General features: G+C 46.1%; 1 protein-coding gene across 1 annotated transcript; it reads right to left on the bottom strand.

Moving 5' to 3' along the window:
• Window positions 1-643: 643 nt before the first annotated feature.
• IDH1 (isocitrate dehydrogenase (NADP(+)) 1) lies at window positions 644-25326 on the bottom strand. The gene is made up of 9 exons (XM_060257463.1): window positions 25012-25326; window positions 18030-18157; window positions 13560-13851; window positions 12297-12402; window positions 8099-8276; window positions 5555-5706; window positions 4604-4744; window positions 2165-2327; window positions 644-1360 (listed from the first exon to the last, which is right to left on the bottom strand). Exons 2-9 carry the CDS (start codon window positions 18149-18151, stop codon window positions 1267-1269), a joined length of 1248 nt encoding a protein of 415 aa, XP_060113446.1. The 5' UTR covers window positions 18152-18157; window positions 25012-25326; the 3' UTR covers window positions 644-1266.
• Window positions 25327-25461: the final 135 nt, after the last annotated feature.

Genomic DNA, 25461 nt, shown 5'->3' with positions numbered 1-25461 from the left:
AGAGTTTAATCCAGGGGTCCTCAACCTTCGGTCCGTGGCCTGTTAATAACTGGGCTGTGAGTTGTATAATTATTTCATATATTACAATGTAGTAATAATAATGATGACATTGGGTTTATATCCTGCCCTCCACTCTGAATCTCAGAGCAGCTAACAATCTCCTTTATCTTCTTCCCCCACAACAGACACCCTGTGAAGTGGGTGGGGCTGAGAGAGCTTTCCCAGAAGCTGCCCTTTCAAGGACAACTCTGCGAGAGCTATGGCTAACCCAAGGCCATTCCAGCGGCTGCAAATGGAGGAGTGGGAAATCAAACCTGGTTCTCCCAGATAAGAGTCCGTGCACTTAACCACCACACCAAAATAAAGTGCATAATTGTATCATCCCCAAACCATCCCTTCCTGGTTTGTGGAAAAATTGCCTTCTACAAAACCAGTCCCTGGTGCCAAAAAGGTTGGGCACCACTTTAATCCACCCTCACCAAAGTCCTCAGAAGCCACTTACTGGCTTAAAAATCACCCACCCCTTCTCTTGCACACAGCATCGTATACACCTGTGCAGGTGGGGGAATGACCTTGGGCAGAGAATTCTACCTGATGGGATTTTGTTCCCTTGCAACCCAGAGACAACAGGAGAGGTAGGAGCTGGGTATTAGTAATTTATTTTGAAATCGATATCCTTGTTCAGATGGCAACTGAGAAATGGATTTCAGCAACTGTGCCTCAACTGACGTTCAGCTGAAAAGGAAAATCCCTTGTACTTCAGCTCAGGAAAAAGACGTGATGAAAGAAAAGGACTGGCTCTTATATTTCCAGATGCTTCTAAATACGCCCACACAAACCTGTAGTCAAATTTGATTCTGTTTGCAAAACTCACTAGAAGGTATGAGAAAGGCATTGTTTCCATTGCTAAAGTGGTCCATCAGTGGGTAATCGGGAGACAGTGAACAGTGCAGGAATCTGCAACTTTAAAAAAATAAAAATAAAAAACTCAACAAGCTTTGCTGGAGAATCCAGAGAAGGGAGGGAAGAGCATGACTGCCAGGTGGGCAAACACCTGTATTTGTCAGGGAGGCAGTTGTGGTTTCTCCATTAGCCTTAAAAAAAAAAAAATCACTTGGGAGCCTAATTGTGAAACAGTACAGATACGTTTTTATTTCCAGCTTGATTTCTCCTCAGACTGTACAGCGTTACGCCACATGACAGAGGGACTTGTTCATTCATCCAACAGGTAACATTCATTTTCGAGCAGCTGTTGAGACTGGCTCTTTAAAGTCTCGGCTGAGAGGACAGCTTTGCCTTGAGGTTTTCGGCAAGTTTGTCCAGGAAGTCAAATGTGTTCAAGTAGTCTGAGCGCTGCACTCTGAGATGGGAAAAGAAGCACAAAGGCATAAATGTTGAGATTCTGTCAAGTTCAGGAAAAAAAACCCCAGACCTTCCAAAACTACCAAAACAGCAAGTCATGAGGAAAACTTTTGCACAGTTCGGCTCCAAACCTTCCCCAAACTACCAAAACAGGAAGTCATGAGGAAAAATTTTGCACAATTCAACCCTAAACCTTCCCAAAACTGAAAGTCATGAGGAAAAATTTCACACAGTTCAACCCCAAACCTTCCAAAACTACCAAAATAGAAAGTGATGAGGGAAAATTTTGCACAGTTCAACCCCAAACCATCTCAAAACTACCAGAACAGGAAGTCATTAGGAAAAATTTCTCACAGTTCATGCAGGCTACATGGAATTGTGCTTTTCTCAGAGCAGACTTTGAAGCACTTAGTGCTGACATAGCTTTAAGATACCTCCTGAACTTTAAAATGGCAGGTATTTATACCCCTCTCAGCTCTGCATACCGGCCCCGTGGCACAGAGTGATAAAGCAGCAGTACTGCAGTCTGAACTCTCTGCTCACGACCTGAGTTCAATTCCGACGGAAGCTGGATTCAGGTAGCCAGTCCAAGGTTGACTCAGCCTTCCATCCTTCCGAGGTTGGTAAAATGAGTACCCAGCTTGCTGGGGGAAAGTGTAAAAGAATGGAGAAGGCAATGGCAAACCACCCCGTAAAAAGTCTGCCGTGAAAACGTTGTGAAACCAACGTCACCCCAGAGTCGGAAACGACTGGTGCTTGCACAGGGGACCTTTCCTTTTCCTTTCCAGCTCTGCATACTTACTTTGGTAGCCCTTTAATGCAAGCAGCCAGGTCTTTCGTCATGAAGCCAGCCTCAATGGTCTCTACGCAGACTTCCTCCAGGGCGATGGCGAAGTTCTGGAGCTCGGCATTGTTATCCAACTTAGCTCTGTGAGAGAGACCTCTGGTCCAGGCAAAGATAGAGGCTGACAAAGGAGACAGGCGGACAGACCAAAAGATCAACCCACCATGGAAATAACAAGTGATTGCCCAGGCTAGTCTCCCTCACCAAGACTACTTGGAATCAAGTAAATCACTCACTTAGTCCTGCAAGCTCTGGGTTAAGAAATTCCTGGAGGTTTGGTGGGGAGAAGACTGGGAAGAGTAGCATTTGAGAAGGGAGGGACATCAGAGATTTATAATGCCAGAATGCCCTCTCTCCCAGCCATTTTCTCTGGGGGAACAGATCTTTGTCATCTGGAGATGAGTTGTAATTCTGGGAGACCTGCAGGCCCCAACTGGGGGTTGCCAACCCTAATTAGCCCTGCCAAATTTTTCCATTACTTTCTCCTCAGCCTTCTGGAGGGGCAAGCCACTGGCCTCCTTTTGAGTCCTCACATCTGGGAATCTCTTCCCAAAACCTTAATTTTGATGACTGCTTCAACCTTCTTTCATATCCTAAACATCTGATGCCTTCTTCCTCTCACTAGATATGGAGCTTTGGTATCTCTTCTAGGTATCTGTTTAGAAAAATCACTGCCAGGGAGCTGTGGATGGTGTCATAGCTAGTGTGTGGCAGGATTCCATGGAAGCAGTTTAGGGCTGACTCAGCTCTGAATTCCATCTGCTAAACAACAATAATTCCCTCCGTGCTACATTTCAAAGTACGCTTGGGGAGCGCCTGTAAGCTGAAGTGTCCCCTCTAGGTGCAGATTTCATTTTCTCGTACTCCTTGGCCACAACGGGACTGCCAACAACATAGGTCTATTCATAAGGATACCACACAACAGTTTATGCTGTTAAGTGTGTCCTAACCAGGGCTTTTTTTGTAGCGGGAACTCCTTTGTGTATCAGGCCACACATCCCTGATGTAGCCAATCCTCTGAGAGCTCACAGGGCTCTTCTTATAGGGTCTACTGTAAGCTCCAGGAGGATTGGCTACATCAGGGGTGTGTGGCCTAAGATGCAAAGGAGTTCTTGCTACAGAAAAAGCCCTGTCCAACAGAGAACTACTGTTTCTATAGTTCCTTGGGGGATGCACCATGACAATTCAGCTAGTCCATGGCTTGGATTCTATATCTTCTTTTTCCTGGGCTCCGCTTTGTATTATTTATTTATTGTTTTAACTGAATTGCCCTATCCTGGCTAGTGCTGGGCTATGGGTGATGTACAACACGAGGTAAAAATACATACATTTAGACAATAAAATCAGTGAATCTAAAAAAAAAAAAAATACAACCCCCAATGGTGTCTTATATAGTGCTACTCATCCGGATTTCCAGATGCTGAATTCGGGGTGGGAGAGAGAGATGCCAGCTTAGCAACTGTCGTTGTCCTCATGCAAAAGCCTGGCAGAACATCTCTGCATTACAGGCTCTGCAGAACTGTAAAAGAGCCCGCAGGGCCCTGATGTCTTCCGCCAGAGCGTCCCACCAAGTCCAGTCCAGGACTGAAAAAGTTCTGGCTCTCACGGAGGACAGCCGGACCTCTTTAGGGACAGGGATCACCAGCAAATTCTGACCAGTACAGTGTAACACCCTTCCAGGAACATAGCAAAGGAGACAGTCTGTGGTGGAACTGGTCTTCCACTGTGAAGCACATTCCTCTCACATGAGGTACTTTTCCACTCCTTGGAAGACCTGTGCCTTGCATGAGTGGGAGTACCTAGTGCCAGATAGAGTGCACTCAATAGTGGAGAACAGCTTTCACAACAGATGAAGAAATAGGGATGGGCACAGACCAGAACACAAGTCTGGGAAGAACTTTACCTGGTTCGCAAACCCAAAATGAGGTCCGCAAGAAAGTGCCTTCCCTGAACACTTAACGAGCTTCCGTACGGTTTGGGCATTCACCCCCCCCCCCCCCCCCCGATGTGCGCACACCATTTCCTGGCGGTGCTGGGTGCCACCCTGGCATGCCTATGTCACCCAGAAGTGATGTGTGTGTGTCGTCCAATGTGCTCACGTCACTTTCAGGGGATGGGGTGTGGTGGCACCCAATGCCACTCAGAAGTGATGTGAGCACGTCAGTGGCACAATGCATTTGCACTGCTTCTGGATGACACTAGGGTGCCCCGAATGGGTTCAGTTTTTGCTCAAGGGTTCGGTTAGGGACAGCTTGGTTCGCAAGCCCTGAACTGAAGTGGGCTTCCCCGGTCTGTGCCCATGCCTATGAAGAGGAGTGCAAATTCAAAGTATACAAAGCAAGCTTAAACATTTAGTGTAGATGCTTGGTACTATCGAGAAAGCTAGAAGTGTTGTACCAATAGGGTTGGTGGAAGTTTCTTGGCCTTTCTGATGCAAGCGATAGTGGCGGGTCACAGTCCCGTGTGCAGCTTCAGCTTCCACTGTTTTGCCATCTGGACATATCAGGACGCTGGTCATCATCCCCAGAGAGCCGTAACCTGGACAGGGCAATAAAACAACCAATGGCTTTCACTGGAATTCTGAGCCGTCTGCACAAAAAAAGTCTGCCCTACATGCCAAGTCAAAGAAAATGAAAACGACCACCATATTTCTTAACAGCCTTCATTTACACACACAATGGAAGAGGGGAGGACCTAAACAGATTGCCTTTCATCATGGAGGTTCACAGGGGTGGAATTCTAGCAGGAGCTCCTTTGCATATTAGGCCACAAACCCCTGATGTAGCCAATCCTCTTGGAGCTCACAAAAAAGAGACTTGCAAGCCCTTGGAGGATTGGCTACATTAGGGGTGTGTTGCCTAATATGCAAAGGAGCTCCTGCTAGAATTCCACCCCTGGAGGTTCATTTGTGTTCATCCCAGATATGTCTGACTGGCTGGAAACACAATACTGGATTGGCTGGGTTTTAATAGAAGAAGAAGGTAGAAGGTATTGGATTTGAGATTGGATCGGATCTCAGAGTGGCTCACAATCTTCTTTATCTTCCTCCCCCACAACAGACCTCCTGTGAGGTGGGTGGGGCTGAGAGAGCTCTCACAACAGCTGCCCTTTCAAGGACAACTCCTGCGATAGCTATGGCTGACCCAAGCCCATTCCAGCAGCTGCAAGTGGAGGAGTGGGGAATCAAACCTGGTTCTCCCAGATAAGAGTCTGCACACTTAACCACTACATCAAACTGGCTCTAGTAGGATCTTTATATGTCATCACAACTGGCCTACCTAACACCATAGGAACACCGGTTGGCCAATCAAGTTAATGAAGTGTGGCAACACAAGGGGTGGCTCATACCTTGTGCAACCGAGTCAGACTGCACATCTCCATCGTAGTTCTTGCAGGCCCAGATAAACCCTCCCTCGGATTTCAGTGCTTGGGCCACCATGTCGTCTATGAGCCGATGCTCGTACCAGATGTTTTTGGCTTCAAACTTTGGCTTGTACTCCCTGGAAAACAAAGAGAACTGGATGTAATTCATCACGATTGCAGGCGATGCCTGCAGACTGAAAGAAGAATAGAAAATAACTCATATCTTGCATTAACTGGAACAGGGTGGAAAATACAACATGGGCGACAGCAAAGGGTTATGTACAGGCCTGTCCTCCCCTTTTTTTCCTGGAAATCTGCACGGAAACTGCCTGCACCTTTCTCCTTAGATCTCTGACACAAAAAGGGATGGAGAGTTAGCCTCAAAGAAAAAAGTACATTGCAAAGGCAGCTGCACAATATCCTAAAAAGATTATGCTATCTTCACCTGCAAGCAATGACGACCTGCTGTTCTGAAGCATGAACTACAACAGAAACTTAAGAACAACACCCTGAAGAAAAAGAAGTAGAGACTGGATTTATACCTTATCCTTCACTTGGAGTCTCAGAGCGGTACAATCCCCTTTCCCTTCCCCTCCCTACAACAGACACCCTGTGAGGTAAGTGGTGCTGAGAGAGCTCTGACAGAAATTGCTCTTGAGAGAACAGCTCTGAGAGAACTTGTGTCTGACTCAAGGTCACTCAGCAGGTGCAAGTGGCGGAGTGGAGTATCAAACCCAGTTCTCCCAGATTAGAGTCTGCGCTCCTAACCATTACACCAAACTGGCTCTCAAAGTTTCCTCATGGAAGTGAGCAGCTGGAGTCCATAAGGGAAGAGCTTTATCCAAGTCTCTCTTGATGTCTATATTGCTGGAGAGATGGCTGAAGAGCCCTTTGCCTATGAGAAAGTATGTGATGGTGTCTTTGGCACCAGGGAAACTGAAGAAAATTTTTGGGACCTATGTCAGGGGTGTTAAACATGCGGCCCAGGGGCCAAATCAGGCCCCCGAGTAACTGGCTGTAATCTGCTTCCTTTTCCCTCTCTCTTGCTTCCTTTTGCATCACAGCTTGCTTTGCCAGGCTTGCTCAATCGCACAGGAGCTACAAAGCAAAACTTCTATTTTCTCCGTTGGCTGAGGCTTCTCACCTGGGGAGCAAAGGGGGAGGGAGAACTTGCTTTGCTAGGCTCTCTCAATCGCACAGAAGAGCTACTGAGCCAGGCCTCTTTTCCTTCTATTGGCTGAGGCTCCTCCCCTCCTGGTCCCTGGGGGAAGGAAGGAAAAGGCCGGAGCTTCCTTTGCCCAGTTCCCTAGATCCCATGGGAGAGATATAAAGAAAGCACCTTTAAGACCACCATATATATATCTTACACACACACACATTTTATGATACATGTGGTCCAGCCCAACAAAGTCTCGTTTATGTCAGATCTGGCCCTCATAACAAATGAGTTTGACACCCCTGACCTAGGTTAAGTCCTGGGCTCTTTTACCTTTATTTCCATTTTTATGTGTGGTGCAGATTATGAACTCAGTTTAAATCCTAAAAGACACTGACAGTAAGTGTGGTGTAGTGATTAGATTGTCAGACTAGCCTCTGGGAAATCCAGGTTTGTATCCCTACCATGCCATGGAAGTTCACTGGGTGAACTTGGGCCAGTTTTCTATTCTCACCTTAACCTACCTTACAGGGTGGTTGTGAGAACAAAATGGAGGAGAGAAGAATGGGGTAAGCTATTTTGGCTCTCCACTGGGGAGAAAGGCAGGGGATAAATGGATGGAAATAAATTTTTAAAAAGTATCTCACTAACTCAAATAGTCACAGTTTCCAACCGGATGTCAATGTAAGCTGGTAAAGAGAAGTTCTACCAGGGATGTCAAACATGCGGCTCAGGGGCCAAATCAGGCCCCTGAGCAACTGGCTGTCATTTGCTTCCTTCTCCCTCTCTCTTGCTTTCTTCTGCATAAGAACTTGCTTTGCAAGGCTTGCTCTATCGCACAAGAGCAAAACCTATTTTCTCCATTGGCTGAGGCTCCTCCATTGGGGAGGAAGGGGAAGAGGCAGAGATTGATTTGCCAGCCTCTCTCAATCACACAACAGAGCTACTGAGCAAATCCTCTCATCCTTCTATTGGCTGAGACTCCTCCCCCTCCTGGTCTCCCAGGGAAGGAAGGAAAGAACCAGAGCTTCCTTTACCCCTGGAGAAATAAAAAGAAAGCACCTTTAAGACCAACTAATGTTTTAAGCATGTTTTATTTAAAGGGTTTTTTTTTTAAATTGTGTTTGCATCCTTTATAAAGTTTATATCTCTGCTACCTAATCTTGGCCCGGCTCTACAGGGTCTCATAACAAATGAGTTTGACACCCCTGGCCAGTGCACAAATCAATTCACTTCCTGCTAGCCTTGAGGGGGGGGAAAGGGATTTTGAGATTCAAGAATGATCTGTTCAAGAATCAGCAAGAAAGGGTATAATTTCCTGGAACACCGCTATACGTAAAATACAATCAAAGCAACAAAGGGTTATTGATTACTTTTCATAGATCTCCTGGAAGATGTCTTTAAACCGGCCGTCGTACTTCTTCAAAATGGTGTTTTTGGTGCTCATGTACAGAGGCCAGCCTTTAGACAGCGCCATCTGGAAGGAACTGTGAGCAAAATCCTTGATGGACTGGTCAAGGTTGAACATCCCCAGTGCCACGCCTCCACATTCTGTACCACAGAAAGAGCAAAGGAAACAAGATTCGGGTACAATAAAAGTTGGTTTTGAGCAGTACAATAATTCATGGGACCAGGGGTGGAATTCTAGCAGGAGCTCCTTTGCATATTAGGCCACACCCCTGATGTAGCCAGTCCTCCAAGAGCTTACAAGGCTCTTTTTTGTAAGCTCTTGGAGGATTGGCTACATCAGGGAGGTGTGGCCTAATATACAAAGGAGCTTCTGCTAGAATTCCACCCCTGCATGGGACAATCCCAGCTATTATGACACAGCCCTTCCATACAACCAGGCCACTGGACAGAGTCTTTTCTTCATGGAAATAGAATACTCGTAATAAGAAGCTGGAATCTTATGAATATCAGCCATTGTGATGTAGAAGTCAGAGTGTCCAACTAGGATTTGGGAGACTCAGGTCTGAAAGTCCCTTCTTGCAGGGAAGCTGGATGGGTGACTTTGGGCCTGCCACCTCCCCTCAGCCTAACCAGCTTACGTCATTCTCCTCTCCTTTGTTTTATCCTCACAACAACCCTGTGAGGAAGGTTAGGCTGAGAGTGTGTGACTGATCCAAGGTCACTCAGCAAGCTTCCATGGAATAAGTGGGAATTTGAACTCAGGTTCCCCTGATCCTAGTCCAACACCTAAGCCCACTGCACTGTGGTGGCTCTCTGGATCCTCTGATTCTGGAGTATTGGCATTCACAAATCCCTTTGTGAGGTAGCAGTATATTACCACACAGAGTGCCTTTCTGGAACAAAGGTGAGCGATGACGTTAACAAGTTAAACAAGACCCTTCACCGAGAGACATGACTGACTTGTCTTAATCATTTAATGTACAAAATGTATTGTTTGAATATAAAGTCTCATGACAGAAAATTGTTCAGGTAATAAAACAGCCTCCGGCTGGCTTGTGTAACCACTGATGCAGTATAAAACAATTAAGGGAAGGCGCTTAAAGTCAGCCACTCTCTGGAGCAGGGGTGGCCAAACTGCGGCTCAGGAACCACATGTGGCTCTTTCACACATATTGTGTGGCTCTTGAAGCCCCCACTGCCCTGTTGGCTGGCTTGGAGAAGGCATTTAATGTCCCTTTAAATCACAACTCCAAGTTAGTTTGTGGCTTGGAGAAGGCATTTAAAGTTAAAGTTGCTTTCTTTCCACTCTCCCTCTCAAACATCTGACATTCATTTATTGTGGCTCTTAAACATCTGATGTTTATTTTTTGTGGCTCTTACGTTAAGCAAGTTTGGCCACCCCTGCTCTGGAGCAAGCCGATGTTCTCTCTTCCCTCCATATGAAACATGAAAAAAAAAAAAAAACTGTCCCACCCTACAAGTTTTTTTAAGGACGATTTTTGGGAGTTTCCCTCATGTTTCTAAAAAGTGGCTGAAGCACAAAGCAGTGTGTTGAGAGGACTGAAATGGTGTGAGCCGGGAATGAAGGCCAAAACCTCACAGAGTTGAACGGCTTTCAATGAGTTGCCAGCCACCACTTGTCACAGCTGGGACACAGCCATGGTTGGGCCATGGCCTACAACTGTTCATTCATGGCAGATCTTCACGGAATACACCAAAAGCGTCCCAGATAACTCTTAAAGGACCACACAAAAGCTGTCTGCCATTTTTGTTCTGCGCAACTGAATATGAAGCATTCATTAGACAGCTACGCTAATGTGTACAGCCATAAATGTCAGACGGATTCCCCCTCCCCACCAATATTCAGAGGCAATGCTGATGAAAGGCATTTAATTCACCGTTCTTATGAATGAAGCCTCTTGTTTGCGCAGACAAAGTTAGCTTTTATTAATCCACACACAGGCCCAAGTCTCCTAGCAACCTTCTCAAGACACGCTGAAGGGACTGAGAAGCCTGAAGTTTGAGGGACAACTCTGCCTCACTGCCTAAAAACACTTTTGGCCACCACTGTGGATAAATAAAGAAGGTGGCAGTAATTTTGTATGGAGCATGAGCATAAACCTCTCTGCTCTATGGAATGGGCATCTCCAAATCTCCCACTCAGCCATGAAGCACCATGGGTGACTTGGTTCAGGCACTAGGCCTATTCTCTAACTTTCCTCATGGGATTGTTGCAATGACAGAAAACGGGTGGAGAAAAACCCTGATCTCTTTTAAGGAAAGACAGGATTTTAAAAAGAGAGGAGGAGGAGATTTGGATTTATACCCCGCCTTTAACTCAGAGTCTCAGAGCAGCTTACTTTCCTCTCCTTACAACAGACACCCTGTGAGGGAGGGTGGGCTGAGAGAGCTCTGAGAGAACTGCTCTGACAGAACTCTGACTGACCCAAGGTCACCCAGCGGCTGCATGTGGAGGAATGGGGAGTCAAACCCAGTTTTCTAAGATCAGAGTCCACGCACTTAGCCACTACACCAAACTGACTCTAGAATTACCACAAGCTCCATTATGTTCCCACACAGAATGAACTTCAGGAGTTCTTAAAAATGCACAAGATACGCAGTGCCATCTTAAACAGTTACACCCTCCTAAACCTCGAGACGCAGAAGGGGTTGCTTTGGATTTCACTGTAAGACAGTGAAAGAAAACGCCACCTGGAGTCCACCTTGGGTATCAATTTTTAAAATAAACAAATGTCAATCTAAGTAGATTTCGCAAGCTCAAAAACTGGTTTCCCAACCAGTTTTGCAACTCTAAGGCTGTTTTGGATCATCTGGATTCTCAGGCTATGCCCTGGCCTCTGGCATAAGAAAAGGCAGAGGGTGGCACCATGGCCATTGCTGACAAAAACAGGCATTCAAAACATGCTTCCTTTACTCTTGGTCACCAATGAGCTTTATGGAAGGGCCACTCTATGGAAGAACAGCAGCCCTGGGTCTCCAATACCATAGAGTAGGTGGTTAGTAAGGCCTTGTGTCACACTGCCATTGACTCCCGCTTCTGGTTTGGAAACTGGGATGGAGCAGAGAGATTCAAGAGTGATATGGACTCCACCTCCCTCCAGTTACTCACTCCTAGCTTAAGGTTTGGGTCTCTCCTTCATTTGATGCCTAGGCCTTCTTCAGTTTCGCACAGGCTGACTCATGCACTTATAATCCACTTTAGCAATTATTTGCAAACAGGGGTCGTTTTGTAGAAAAATAGGTAGCGCTCATTAGCATAACTCATTTGCATATGCCGCCGCCCCCAGCCAAAACCAACCCAATGCAAGAAAGGAGAGTCCTGGTCGAGCGAGTCCTGCTTGGGCTGGCTAAAGATCCAGCCAGCTCAAGCAGGTCTCACTTGCCTGGGGCTCTCCTTGGCCACCACCCCTCCAGTCAAAAGGCCAGCAAGTCACCTGCCACCCAAAATCCCATAAGAAGTGGAGAAAGGGTGGTGTGGGCTTCTCCAGGGGTTAATGAGGGCTGCTGGGGGCGTGGCAAAGCTCCTAGTGGCTGGCTGGCTGCCCGGTCTCCTAATGCAGGGATTGTTATGCAGCTGCACCTACTATTCAATGGACAAGGTAGGGGAGGAGGAAGGGGGGACCCTCAGAAAGGTTCAGGAGCTGTGCTCCTGTGAGTTCCTGCTGAATCTGAGGCCTGTTTGCAAGTGGATTTTGCCATTTCACCCAGTAAAATCCAGTTGCAAACTGGATTAGTCAGTGTGTGTGAAAAGGTTAAGGGTGCTATTTGTACGCCAGCTGAAATACATTAACTGTTTGCTGCTGAGAACCAGTTTGGTGTAGTGGTTAAGTGCACGGGTTCCTATGTGGGAGAACCAGGTTTGATTCTTCACTCCTCCACTTGCAGCTGCTGGAATGGCCTTAGGTCAGCCATAGCTCTCGTAGAGCTGTCCTTGAAAGGGCAGCTTCTGGGAGAGCTCTCTCAGCCCCACCTACCTCACAGGGTGTCTGTTGTGGGGGGGAAGGTGAAGGAGATTGTAAACCGCTCTGAGACTCAGATTCAGAGTGTAGGGTGGGGTATAAATTGAATATCCTCTTCTTCCTCTTCCTCCCCCCCTCTCTCTTTCACACACAAACATGCTTACAGTCCTTTTATACCTACTTTCAAAGTTATGTATCATGTAAGTTAAAGGTTTTCCTCCATCTTTTGGTGTGTAGGTCATCTCTACCTTTCCGGGGCCAGGGACGACAAAATCTGTGGCTCTGTACTGCAAGAGAAGAATGGCAAATGAAACAGGCAGCTCTGACCTAAAATTATGGACAACAGTAAAAAAGGTAAAGGTAGTCCCCTGTGCAAGCACCAGTCATTTCTGACTCTGGGGTGACGTTGCTTTCACAACATTTTCATGACAGACTTTTTTTTTACGGGGTGGTTTGCCATTGCCTTCCCCAGTCATCTACACTTTCCCCCCAGCAAGCTGGGTATTCATTTTACTGACCTCAGAAGGATGGAAGGCTGAGTCAACCTGGAACCAGCTACCTGAACCCAGCTTCCTCTGGGATCAAACTCAGGTCGTGAGCAGAACTTAGGACTGCAGTACTGCAGCTTTACCACTCTGCACCACAGGGCTCTTATGGACAACAGTACAATCTAGGAAAAACATATTTGCACACATCCTGCTGGAATTCATGCCTGGAATTCATGCCTGCGTGAAGTCAGATTTCCAAGTTTCTGCCTTAATTGGTGGCAAAGGGGAATCACAGGACTCATTTTAAAACATTTCCTACAACCAGACTTAGAAGATACGTATTTCACAACCTATTTGGACAGCTGACAAAATGCTGCAATCCACACCACGTATGTCGCAAGTTACTATATAGAAAATCTGCCACAGCGATGCTTTGGGACAACTCCGCTGTACTTATATACATTTTTCTCTCTGTGGCATACATTATCTTGTCCTAAATAAAAACTTCTAAGGTCTGAAAGCAGTGAGAACAGCAGTCCCATCACTCCAGGTTTTTATTCTCTGGAATTTTATGCTTTGGGTTTTCAATGGCCATGTATTTTAATGCTTTTATATTTTTAAGCTGTCATGATTTTTACCGTGTTTTATTTTGCTAGTCACTTGAATACACATGCACATGAAGTTGCCTTATACTGAATCAGACCCTTGGTTCATCGAGATTAGTACTGTCTACTCAAATTGGTAGTAGCTCTCCAGGATCTTGGGCTGAGATCTTTCACATCTCCTACTGTCTGGTCCTTTTAACTGGAGATGCCGGGGATTGAACCTGGGACCTTTGGCATACCAAGCAGAAGCTCTACCACTGAGCCAAGGCTGCTTCAAGCAGATTCTCTGGAGAGGAGGCATAGACACCAAATGAACATACATCTGTGCATAAAGGAACTCAAGTTACTCACTTGGTCTCCAAACGCATGACGGCCAATGATGATGGGTTTCACCCATCCAGATACCAGCCGGGGGATATTTTTGCAGATGATGGCTTCCCGGAATACTGTGCCACCCAGAATGTTTCTGATGGTCCCGTTGGGAGACTTCCACATCTGCTTCAGCTTGAATTCTTCTACCCTCTTCTCGTCGGGAGTGATCGTGGCACATTTGACACCTACATTGTACTTCCGGATGGCTTCGGCGGCTTCTACGGTGACTTTGTCATCTGTTGCGTCCCGGTTCTCGATGCCCAAGTCATAGCTACAAGTCGCCCCAACAAAAAAACCCCCACATTGTTAGTTAAGTGCATTTCAACTTCATCCAAAATGTTACTAAAAGCAATGTACCTGCCTTAGACATGTAGGATAAGAAACACGTTTAGAAAACAGCAGGGTGGGAGGACAGAAAGCAGCATACGCCGTTAAATTTTATTTTTTACAGGTCAACTTAACCTGTAATGTTAATGTGATGGCTCAGAAGGATTTAGGATGGAGATCTCAGTTACACTGACTTGCCTTCTAGGAAATCCCCCTTATCAACGAGCACCCAAATGCCTACTGGCAGGGCTTTTTTTGTAGCAGGAAGTCCTTTGCATATTAGGCCACACACCCCTGATGCAGCCAATCCTCCAAAAGCTTGCAGAGCTCTTAATACAGGGCCTACTGTAAGCTCCAGGAGGATTGGCTACATCAGGGGTGTGTGGCCTAATATGCAAAGGACTTCCTGCTACACAAAAAGCCTTGCCTACTGGAAAGGAACAGCCTGGCAAACCCTCAAGGACAAAGGACATCCTAAGACTCCTTCTTCTCTCCAATTCGTATGCTGCAAAAAGTTTAATGAAAAATTCACTGAAATGATGTGCCGAAATAAGAGGTGGTGTGTGCCTGCCTCTGAATGAATGATTCCTTGTTTCGGACCCATCCGTCATTCCCTATAGCCAAGGATGGAATTCTAGCAGGAGCTCCTTTGCATATTAGGCCACACACCCCTGATGTAGTCAATCCTTCAAGAGCTTACAAGGCTCTTTTTTGTAAGCTCTTGGAGGATTGGCTACATCAGGGTGTGTGTGGCCTAATATGCAAAGCAGTTCCTGCTAGAATTCCACCCCTGCCTGTAGCGAAGCCACAAAGCAACTTAAGCACTTTCAATTTAGTCTGTAATCTGTACATGATTTAAGTAAGAAGAAGTTACTTGACAAGCAATTGGGAAAGTCGGAGTTCTGGGAAGGGAAGCTAATACTTGCTGCTGCCAAGCGCCCAGAGCAATGGGGGAACATAGACTGTTTTTTTTTTTAAAGACGGTCTGCATGCCAGTACTTCTGTTTCAAGAATGGAAGTGTGTCAAAGGTTTTGGATTGCATTGCATGCACGCAACTATCAGCAGCGTTATCAACGGCTGACTCGGCTTTGGCAGCAGCTAAAGCAAAGTAGCTCACCTGGTTAGTCGAGTTCTTGGAACAAAAAAAATCAAAGTGAAAGGGAACTGGGGGAAAGGCCAAAGACTCCTGGGATTACCTGTCACCTGATGCCTTGAAAAAGCTCCCGTGGGAGTCCTGAGGATACTTTCAGGGGTACTTTGTCAATGGCCTTGACGACTTGTGGAAGTGCAGACCAACTCAGGTCGCAAGCCTCTGATTACTTACCTTGGAGAAAGCACCACTGAACAAATCGAGATTTACTACTGAGTAGACATGCATGGGCTTATGCTGAATCATAGCACTTGAAAAGTTCCTGGGGATTTGCTCTCAATACAGTAGGTCTTCCTGATTTATGGAGACCAGTGTGGTACAGCTTGTAGGGTTGCTAACAGGCCTGAAGAAAGGAATGCCCTCCCCATTTGTGTGTGCAAAAAGTGCCAAGTTGCAGCTGACTTACGGTGACCTTGTTGGGTTTTCTGAGGCAAGAGGTGTTCAGGGGTGGTTTGCCCTTGCTTGTCTCTGCCTAACAACCCTGGACTTCCTTGGTGGTCTCCCATTCAAGCTCTAACCCAGGGGTGTCAAACATGCAGCCCAGGGGCCGAATCAGATCCTCAGAGGGCTCCTATCAGGCCCCCAAGCAATTGGCTGTCATCTGCTTCATTCTCCATCACAGCTTGCTTTGCAAGGCTTGCTCAATCACATAGGAGCTATAGAGCAAAGCCTCTATTTTCTCCATTGGCTGAGGCTCCTCCCTTGGAAGGAAGGAGGGGGGAGGGAGAACTTGCTTTGCCAGGCTCTCTCAATCGCAGAGCAGAACTACTGAGCCAAACCTCTTTTCCTTCTATTGGCTGAGGCTCCTCCCCCTCCTGGTCTCCTGGGGAAGGAAGGAAAGAGCCAGAGCTTCCTTTGCCCAGTTCCCTGGATCCCATGGGAGAAATACAAACAAAGCACCTTTAAGGCCAACAAGTGCTAATGTTTTAAGCATATTTTATTTTAAGGGCTTTTTTTAAAAAAAATGTGTTTGTCTGTGTTCTTTTTAAAGTTTTTATCTTTGCTACCTAATCTTAAATAGGTACACACATGGCCCAACCTGACATGGCTCAGCCCAACAAGGTCTCATTTGTGTCAGATCCGGCCCTCATAACAAATGAGTTTGACAACCGTGCTCTAAACCAAGTCAACCCTGCTTAGCTTCTGAGATCTTAAGAGATCAGGCTAGCCTGGGCCATCGACATCAGGGCTGTCTGGCCCCTTTAACGGAGGCTTCATGGGATGCTATTTCCCTCTGTACGATTAAAAAACTTCAGCTGTCCAAGTCTGTACATTAAGCCTCTATTCAAGGGGCAGAACATTTTTTTCTCCAGGCCTGGTGGTAATTCTATATTTCTGTTAGGAGTTAGAAATACATAGGAGAAACAAAGATGGCGGCTATTCAATGCTAGGGTCGCTAGCCATGGTGCTGAAAGGAGCCTCCGTCTACAGAGGCCTCAGACCTCTCAAGACCAGTGCTGGGAGTCAGTAGTAGAGGAAAGTCTTGCTCTCCGTGACCTGTCCGTAATCCCCCAAGGGCGACTGGTTGGCCAAACAGGGCTGCCAACTTCCAGGTAGCACCTGGAGATCTCCCATTATTACAACTGATCTCTCAGACAACCAAGATTAGTTCCCTCCTCTCCTCACCTCACCTCAGGCTCCTTTCCCAAAATCTCCAGGTATTTCCCAACCCAAGAGCTGGTGACCCTGTTGACCACTATGTGAAAAAAGTATGCTTGGACCAGTTTCCTGTCATGATCCAGCAGGCTGTACTTACATTCTTAACCAGCATAGAACATACAGAAATGGTTAAGGGCCTCACAACAGCCCCCTCCCCAAAACAAACAATCAAAATGGCCTCCTACCTGACTAGCTATCATTTACACAGATCCCAAGTCTTTAAAGAATTTGGGGCTGGCCAATAGATATATGGAAGTTTCTGTTTCAGGGCATTCACACAGTGTTCACACATCAACAGAAGTACTATTCAGAAATGATGAAATATGTAATATAGGGCACATAGCAATTATGAAATTACTAGTATAGTGGTAAAACAGGTCAATTAAAAATCTGAAACTTAAAATGTCTGAAATAAGGGTTACTGTACGCTACAGAAAAGTTCCTAGAATTGTGATGAAGGGTGTTTTCATCTAGTTTTTTAAAAATAATAATTTTTGATATATGTGGCTTGTTGTGTAATCCCTTTCTTAATATACGATCCCTTTTTTCTTTTGTATCCCTTTGATCTTATTTTCTAAAATTAAAAATATATATTAAAAAAGTACTATTTAATAAAAGGTGAGCAACAGATACAGGGTTGGCTCTCCAACAAGCTTTCTGACTGGTGAAAACCGGAGGAGAGGATCCTCTTTGACTTCCAAAAATGCTACAATGGGGCCCTTGAGACACATGTGGACAAAAGCCACATGACATGAAGCTGGAGCAAGGAGGGGAACTGGGTGAGGGTGAGTAAAAAGAAAAAAGTGGCTGGATCAAAACTATAGTTTTGAGAATCAGGAAGCATTACCTTTATGAAATAATACATTTAAACAGGGCTTTTTTGGTAGAAAAAGCCCAGCAGAGACTCATTTGCATATTAGGCCACACACCCTGACACCATTATTGTTTCACGCAGGACTTTTTTTTGTAGAAAAAGCCCAGCAGGAACTCATCTGCGTATTAGGCCACACACCCCAACACCATCATTGTTTCACACAGGGTTTTATTGTAGAAAAAGCCCAGCAGGAACTCATTTGCATATTAGGCCACACCCCTTGACACCAAACCATCTGGGACTGCGTTCCTGTGCATTCCTGCTCCAAAAAAGCTCTGTGTACACTTTTGTTTTTAAAAAGAAGAATAGTATGTGAATTGGCCCCAAAAATTGGGGGGTGGGGGGGAGAGGAGAAAATCAGGTAGATGAATTATCATCAGATAGACACAAAGATAAATTTCCTACTACTGGGAAGGTTTATCAGGCGTTCATCGATACCTGTGGAGTTCCAGATTCACGTAGGGGAAGATGAGTTTCTCCTTAATCAGGTCCCATATAACACGAGTCATTTCATCCCCCTGCATCTCCACAACGGGCCCGCCATGGATTTTTTTAGACATTGTGCACTAACAGAAAAACAAAACAACAAAAAGGCATACTGAACAACATGAACAAGAATAGCCACAGAAAAAACTAAAAAGCAAGAGCGCATTGCTAGCAAACACTGGTGCTGACAGGAAGGGGCTGTTCATAGTCTGATTTTTATTTTGTTTTCATCTAGTTTTTTTAAAAAATATCCCACCTTCCTCTCCAATGAGGATCCAAGCCTCCTTACGCCATTCTCTTCTTCCCCATTTTACCCTCACAACCACCCTGTGAGGTAGGTTAGTCTGAGAGAATGTGACTGGCCTACAGTCACCATGGCAGAAAGCAGATTCGCATCCGGGACTCCTAGATTAGGCCCAAACTCTAACTACTATACCACGCTAGCTTTCACCCCATTGGTTCACATTCTAACACAGTGTAGCCCAAGCCCACTTCAGTTTCTGTAAAAAAGAACCTAAAATCTGGAGTCAAGGTAAATTAGATAACATACATGGAACATACGCAGAGGTCCATCAGTGGCGATTAGCCACAGCATATTGTTGGAACTTTCTGTCTGGGGCAGTGATGCTCTGTATTCTTGGTGTTTGGGAGGCAACAGTGGGAGGGTTTCTGGTGGCCTGGCCCCACCAATGGACCTCTAATGGTGCTTGGTATTTTTGGCCACTGTGTGACAGAGTGGTGGACTGGATGGGCCATAGGCCTGATCCAACATGGCTTCTCTTATGTACTTATGAGCTGCTGTATACTGAATCAGACCGCTGGTCTCTCAAGGTCAGTATTCCTAACTCAGATGGGCTCGTTAGGGTCTCAAGTGGAGGTCGTTCACATTACCTGGCAGGGCTTTTTCTGTAGCAGGAACTCCTTTGCATATTAGGCCATGCCCCCTGCTGTAGCCAATCCTCCAAGAGCTTACAGGGCTCTTCTTAAAGGGTCTACTGTAAGCTCTTGGAGGATTGGCTACATTAATGGCTGTGTGGCCTAATATGCAAAGGAGTTCCTGCTATAAAAAAGCTCTGTCACCTACTACCAGATTCCATTTCCCCCCTGTGAAGTTGCCAGGGATTGAACCTGGGGCCTTCTACATGCTGACCTGATGCTCTACCACTGAGCCCCTTCTTTGCAGTTTCTTTGGCCATGATGGGCTAAGGTGGCAGAAGGGGTAAATGAGGATGGGGTCAGAATCAGCAGAACCTGCAAGTAAGAGGCAACCAGCTGCTTGCAGAGCTTAAGAGTTAAGCCTCTGAATGTGGCATAATGCAGCAGAGACTGCCTGCAAGTTTTGGAATGCATTCCCCAACCCTGAGAACTAGAAGCATGCTATTTTTAAATGACAGATGAACTACTAATGTTCCAGGTGTTTCAAAGAATCTCTCAAAGAAAACGTTATATGTACCAAACTTGCTTAACGTAAGAGTCACATAGAATAAACATCAGATATTTGAGAGCTGCAAGACATAAATGTCATGTTTGAGAGCAGGCAGGCAGGCAGGCAGGAAGGAAGGAAGGAAGGAAGGAAGGAAGGAAGGAAGGAAGGAAGGAAGGAAGGAAGGAAGGAAGGAAGGCAAATAGATGGGGAGGTAGAGGTTGAAAGAAAGCAACTTTTATTGCATTCTCCAAGCCGCTGGCTGGTTTGGTGAAGTGATTTAAAGAGAAAAATGCCTTCTCCAAGCTAGCAGATGTGGTGGGGGCTTTGAGAGCCACATAATATGTGTGAAAGAGCCACATGTGGCTCCTGAGCTGCAGTTTGGCCACCCCGATATATACTAAAAGCAAGAACACACCTTCAGCTCATTTTCCAATCATCGTACATCATGCTGACTTCTAAAATCAAACCAGGATTTATTTTTCCCTCCCAGCAAATCTGCATTCCTGAAAATTGCACTTCGGGCACTGTAAGGAAAGGGTTGCCTATCCAGCATAGTTCCAGATTGCCCTGGCATGAGTACAAAACCTCTTGGTGGAAGGTGCGATTGCCTGTCCCCACCATCTGCAAACACTATTGTGCAAAAGCAATTACACCTCCTTCTCCATTTGATTCAAATGGGGGGTGGGGGGTGAATTACCAGTATCATCTTTTGTGTCACATGCAATGGACAGAGGTAACAGGGAAAGGAACAAGCAAAGGACACAATGATAGATCTTCTCTCCTACCACTTGGGTTGCTAACAGGTCAGGAACAATTGTCTTGTCCTGTCCTTTTAACTAGAGGTTTAACCAGGGCTTTTTTCATACCAGGAGCTCCTTTGCATATTAGGCCACACCTCCCTGATATAGCCAATCCTCCTGGAGCTTACAGTAGGCCCTGTACTAAGAGCCCTGTAGGCTCCTGGAGGATTGGCTACATCAGGGAGGTGTGGCCTAATATGCAAAGGAGTTCCTGCTACAAAAAAAAAGCCCTGGGTTTAACATACAGAAATGAACTGTGGAAACTTTTCATGGTTTCAGGACATCAGCTGAGAACTGCTACAGATCAAACTGATAATCCAAGGGACAGCTAGAGGGCCCAGTTTAGCAGCTGTCAACTCAATCTAACAGCCTAGTAACAGATCGGCCCTGTTCATGTGTCCCTTACTGGAGTAAGGTTGTCATGTCTCCCCTGGCCACCAGCGGGGAATGGAAAGGCCTATATGGAGGTGCCAGATTCAGACTGGGAAACTCCTGGAAATTTGGAGATAGACAAGGAACTCAGTGGGGTACAATGTCCATAGAGTCCACTCTTCAAAGCATTTGTTTTCTCCAAGGGAACGGAACTCTTTAGTCTAGAGATGAGCCATAATTCCAGGGGATTCTCACATCCCACGAGAAAGTTGGTCTCCTTACAGTGGAGTGAAATCCTAACATGGTCTTGGAGGTTTCCTTGGATGGTATTAGCTGTTTTTTAAAATAAATTTATCATCTATCTATCATCCATCCATCATCCATCCATCCGGTTACTTTTTATATTCTGGTCAAGGACTGTAATAAACTTTACTAGTACTACTACTGGAGTGAAATCCAACCACAAAAATCATCACAAGAGATTTCAATCTACAGATTCCCTTTATACACTGTGTAGTAAGTGGCGGTTAGCAAGAGAGTTCACCCTCTCCAAAGCAGTGCAATCCAAAACTGCAATGAGGCGAAACATCAGAATCATTTATTTATACAGAGTCTCAGATTTACAAGATATTTCTATGTGAACAGAGCTCAACAAATCTCAACTGAAGCACAGCCTGTTGCCCCAGCTCCACGCTAGGCCTTCCAAGATTGTGAAAGCTGTTGTAACTCAGATGTATGACCAAATAGTTGGCAGGTTACCTGTTCGTACAGGTAGGCGACTCCCAGGATTTCAAAGGGTGGCTCAAAGTAACACTAACCAGCCCTATGTGATTACTTTGCAGAACTTTGCCTCACGTAAGTATTGTGAGGCTGACATTCAAATACATGAAAAAGAGAGAGAGAGCAAATCCTATGGCTCTCGTTTGTACTTTGATCCTTGCCAACAAAAGCACAGTTGTAAAACATTCCCCAGTTCGCTTCTAAGCCTTGAGAGGTAATTGGCCTCTATGGTCAGTTAGGAAAGCGCAGTGATGCAACCATCTCTCTTCAGAAGAAATGATCCGTACATGAACTCTAGGGAACCAGCGCGGGGCAGACACAACCTGGTCAGAAAACCATGTGGGAACGAATGTTCCCTTTAAGCTGAGTGAGTGTGAGCTAACTCACACTTTTTTTGCCTCACACATTTTTGTCTTAGTTCAGAAAAAATGGCCTCAGAGCACACTTATTTATGCAGTAGCTCACAAAGTAGAATTTTTGCTCACAAGACTCCGCAGTTTAGAGGGAACGTTGGTGGGAACCCCATGTCCTTTGGAGCATGAGTGGGACAGAAATCTTCCAGCATTTCTTCAACTATCACTATATCTTTAAAAAAGTAAATTAACATAAATATATGGAGCTTTTTTTGGTAACCGAACATATCCAGTTCTCTGAACTCTATCCTTCAACAGGCTTGTCTGAAGAGAAGCTATGAAATTAAACAAAAAATAGGTAGCCACACAATTTCCCATTTCCTACAGAGATTGTGGTTGTATTCAGATATCACATTAAGCTTGAAGCTAGTTTTTCGATGAATTCAGGCAAAGTGTGATAAAAGTATCCTGGCTGAAACTAACTTGGGTTATCTGTGATGTACAGACGCAAGTAGGCCGCTCTGCATATCCTGGAAATCTAAACCAAGGTTTAATCCCAGTTTAGAATCTGGGTTTTTTTGAGTGTGTGTGTGTGTGTGGGGGGAACTAATACAAGTTAAGGTAAGTCTCTCTGTGCATTATGGGCAAAAGAACCCAAGTGAGCCAAGCCAGAACCAGACTGATCCACACAAGATTTAATGCCGTCTTGATATGAAGTCCAAATGCAGCCAAAGTTCTGCGAGAAACTGGGAATGACCTGGCTCGATGTCCTCTATCTGTCCATCTTCAAGCAAGAAAGTTGACCTGATGCTGAAATCTGAAAACAAGCTGTGCTTCAACACTTGGTGAAGGAGTGGTTTTGAAAATAAAGCAAATAACTTTTTTTTTTAAGTGGATTTTTAAGATCTGTGTGTACTGGAACCACCGTATATGGCCTCCCCTTCTTATTTGGAATTGCTGGTAACAAGTTGTATTTCTTCAAGGGCTTCGATTTCATTCCCTCCATTGTGTTCTTTCTTTCATTCTTCCACAAAGCAGTTCTTTGTTTCAGAAAGTCTAGTGGTGCTAACCAGTTCCTTTCCTGCTACAAACCCTGAGACTCCACAGGTGCTCCTTTACTGTACTTCATAAACCCTATTTGCACGTCATGGTGGGGATGTGGAGTCATATATTGTAGCCCAGGGGTGGCCAAACTGTGTCTCGGGAGCCACAGGTGGCTCTTCCACACATATTGTGTGGCTCCTGAAGCCCCCATTGCACCGTCAGCCAGCTTGGAGAAGGCATTTCTCTCTTTAAATCACTTCTCCAAGCCAAACCAGCCAACAGCTTGGGAAAATGCATTTAAAGTTGCTTTCTTTTCACCACTCCCTCCCTCTTCCTTCCTTTCTGTCTTGCAGCTCTCAAACATCTGATGTTCATGTCTTGTGGCTCTCAAACATCTGACATTTAGTCTACATGGCTCTTATGTTAAGCAAGTTTAGCCACCCCTGCTGTAGCCGGATCTCATCAGATCTTGGAAACTAAGTAAGGTTGGAACTTGGATGGGAGACTCCCCCCACCCCCCCGAATGTTCTGCAGAGGAAGGCCATGGCCAACCACCTCTGCTTAATCAGTTGCCTTGAAAACCCTACGGGGTTGCCATAAATCAACTGTTGACTTGACAGAATTTTACTCGTTCACACACACACAAGTGTACATCCGTTTGTAAGCAAGAGTCAACCGTGGTTCACTGGGCAGATGAAACCAGGCACCAGTACCTGGATAAATGTGGGGATTGTACGCACATGCACTGAATGTAACATGAGAATTACTCAACATGCATGTTAAAAAAAACAATTGAGCAGGGCTACAGTCTCAATCAGCTCTTTCAGCCAAGATTTTAAAGGGGGGTGGGGATGGGGGGTGGGAATTAAGATCCAAAGGCCCAGAACACAACCCACATACACTGGCTTGTGCCATTATAGGACAAAGATGGAATATAGCTAGTTACCTAGCTAGCTACATCCCCATCTCTTTGAAACCCTTTTCTAGCTAACAGAAGTACATAAATATTGTGAATAAGGGACATTCTCGCCTCTTTACAACATGGAAAATGGACACATTGCCAATTTATTGATAGGACAGAGAAAATTCTGGCAGCAAAATGATGGTAAAAGCCCTAAAAAGATCTTGGCCTCTGGAAACAGCTGAGGTTCAAAAAGAACCATTTCCTGTATTACCCCAAGACAGAAGCGGAGAAGGAAGACATTATTAACAGGGGCAGAAAGGTAGGAAATAAATCCCTTTCTTGGCATAGAAGAGATTCCCTTTTCTCTGTGACATTCCCTCCGAGCTAAAAAAAAAAATATATATTTTGCAGAATTTGGCTCACCCTAGCAAAATACCAAGAGAAATTACAGATTGTGCTTCAAGCAACCAGGTCTTTGCTTGCAGAAGGCAAAAGGATACTACAATGAAAACGTTCTGCTTAGAGGTCTTTCTACTAGGAGGGCAGGGGTTTTGGGGGGGGGGGAGGAGGAGTGTGCTCTGGAACTGCTTGACAGATCTCGGTGGCCAATGAAGCGACTGGCTTTCTCACGCACCTGCCCCCGCCCCAGGGCTCACACACGGATTACTCTGTGGGTGGAAATCCTCCGTTTGCAAGCGTGAATCCAACGCAGCTTTTGCTTTCGATGACTCCCCACCCCGGTTCAAACGGCAGCGGCGGTGCCTGAAACCGGCCTTGCCCCGGAAAAAAATTGCGGGTGGTGCCGTTTTATTTCGCAAGGATTGGTCTGGAATAACTGCCCCGCGTCCATCCCCATTCCCTGCGAAACAGGAGCTAAGAAAAGAGTGCGGGGGGGGCACCTTTCTGTTTCCCCCTCGGATCGCGCAGACAAAGCCGTGGGTTGCGTCCTTATTAAAGCGACCGATCCGATTTCAACCCGGTTCAATCGGGCGGGGAGCGGCTTTCAGTTCCATTTTGATTTCTGCCATTCGGGAAAAGGGACAAAAGCGGGACCAAAAATAACGGAGCGGGGAGAAAACGCTAACCAAAAACTAGGAAACCATACAAGGGAGCATTATGATTCCCACTTCTTGAAGTGTCAAAGGGTTTGCAAAATAATAAAGGGGAAAAAAACCCGAGGAACTCTGCATGCCAGCCACGAACGCAGAAGGGCGAAGGACAAAAGCAGCCGAGAGATCAGATCCGGTCGCTTTACCTGATCCGGTCGGAAAGCGAGGCGCGAGATGAGGCTCCCCAATGACAGCACTTGGATCTGGAGGGTTTCTCTCTTCGGCGGCCGAGGGGCGGCTGCAAGGGCTTGCTGCTTCTCTTGCAACTTCTGCAAAGGGAAGGAGCCCGGGGCTGGTCGTTGCAAAGCAACCTTCCGGGGCTCCGCCTTCTCTTGGGCTTGATAAGGAGCGGCGGGAGGAGAAGAGGTTGCCTCCGCCCGGCTCGCCTCTCTCTCCCCACCGAGCCGGGAAGGGCGGAGAGCGCTGCTCCAATGCGCGCTTCCCACGCAGCCGGCGGGAGGAGGAGAGAGGGGCGCTCCAGCTTCCTCCAGAAAGTGGGGTGGGATTAGGGGAGGGAGGGAGAGTCAAGGCCGACGCTGGCAGGGTGGGGAAGAGAGTCGTGGAGAGGGACTCGATTTCGTGGGAGCGCAGATTTT

This window comes from Heteronotia binoei, chromosome 16 (genome assembly GCF_032191835.1).
Source record: "Heteronotia binoei isolate CCM8104 ecotype False Entrance Well chromosome 16, APGP_CSIRO_Hbin_v1, whole genome shotgun sequence".
In the NCBI taxonomy this organism is placed as follows: domain Eukaryota; kingdom Metazoa; phylum Chordata; class Lepidosauria; order Squamata; family Gekkonidae; genus Heteronotia; species Heteronotia binoei.
This window is presented reverse-complemented; position numbering and strand designations above follow the sequence as displayed.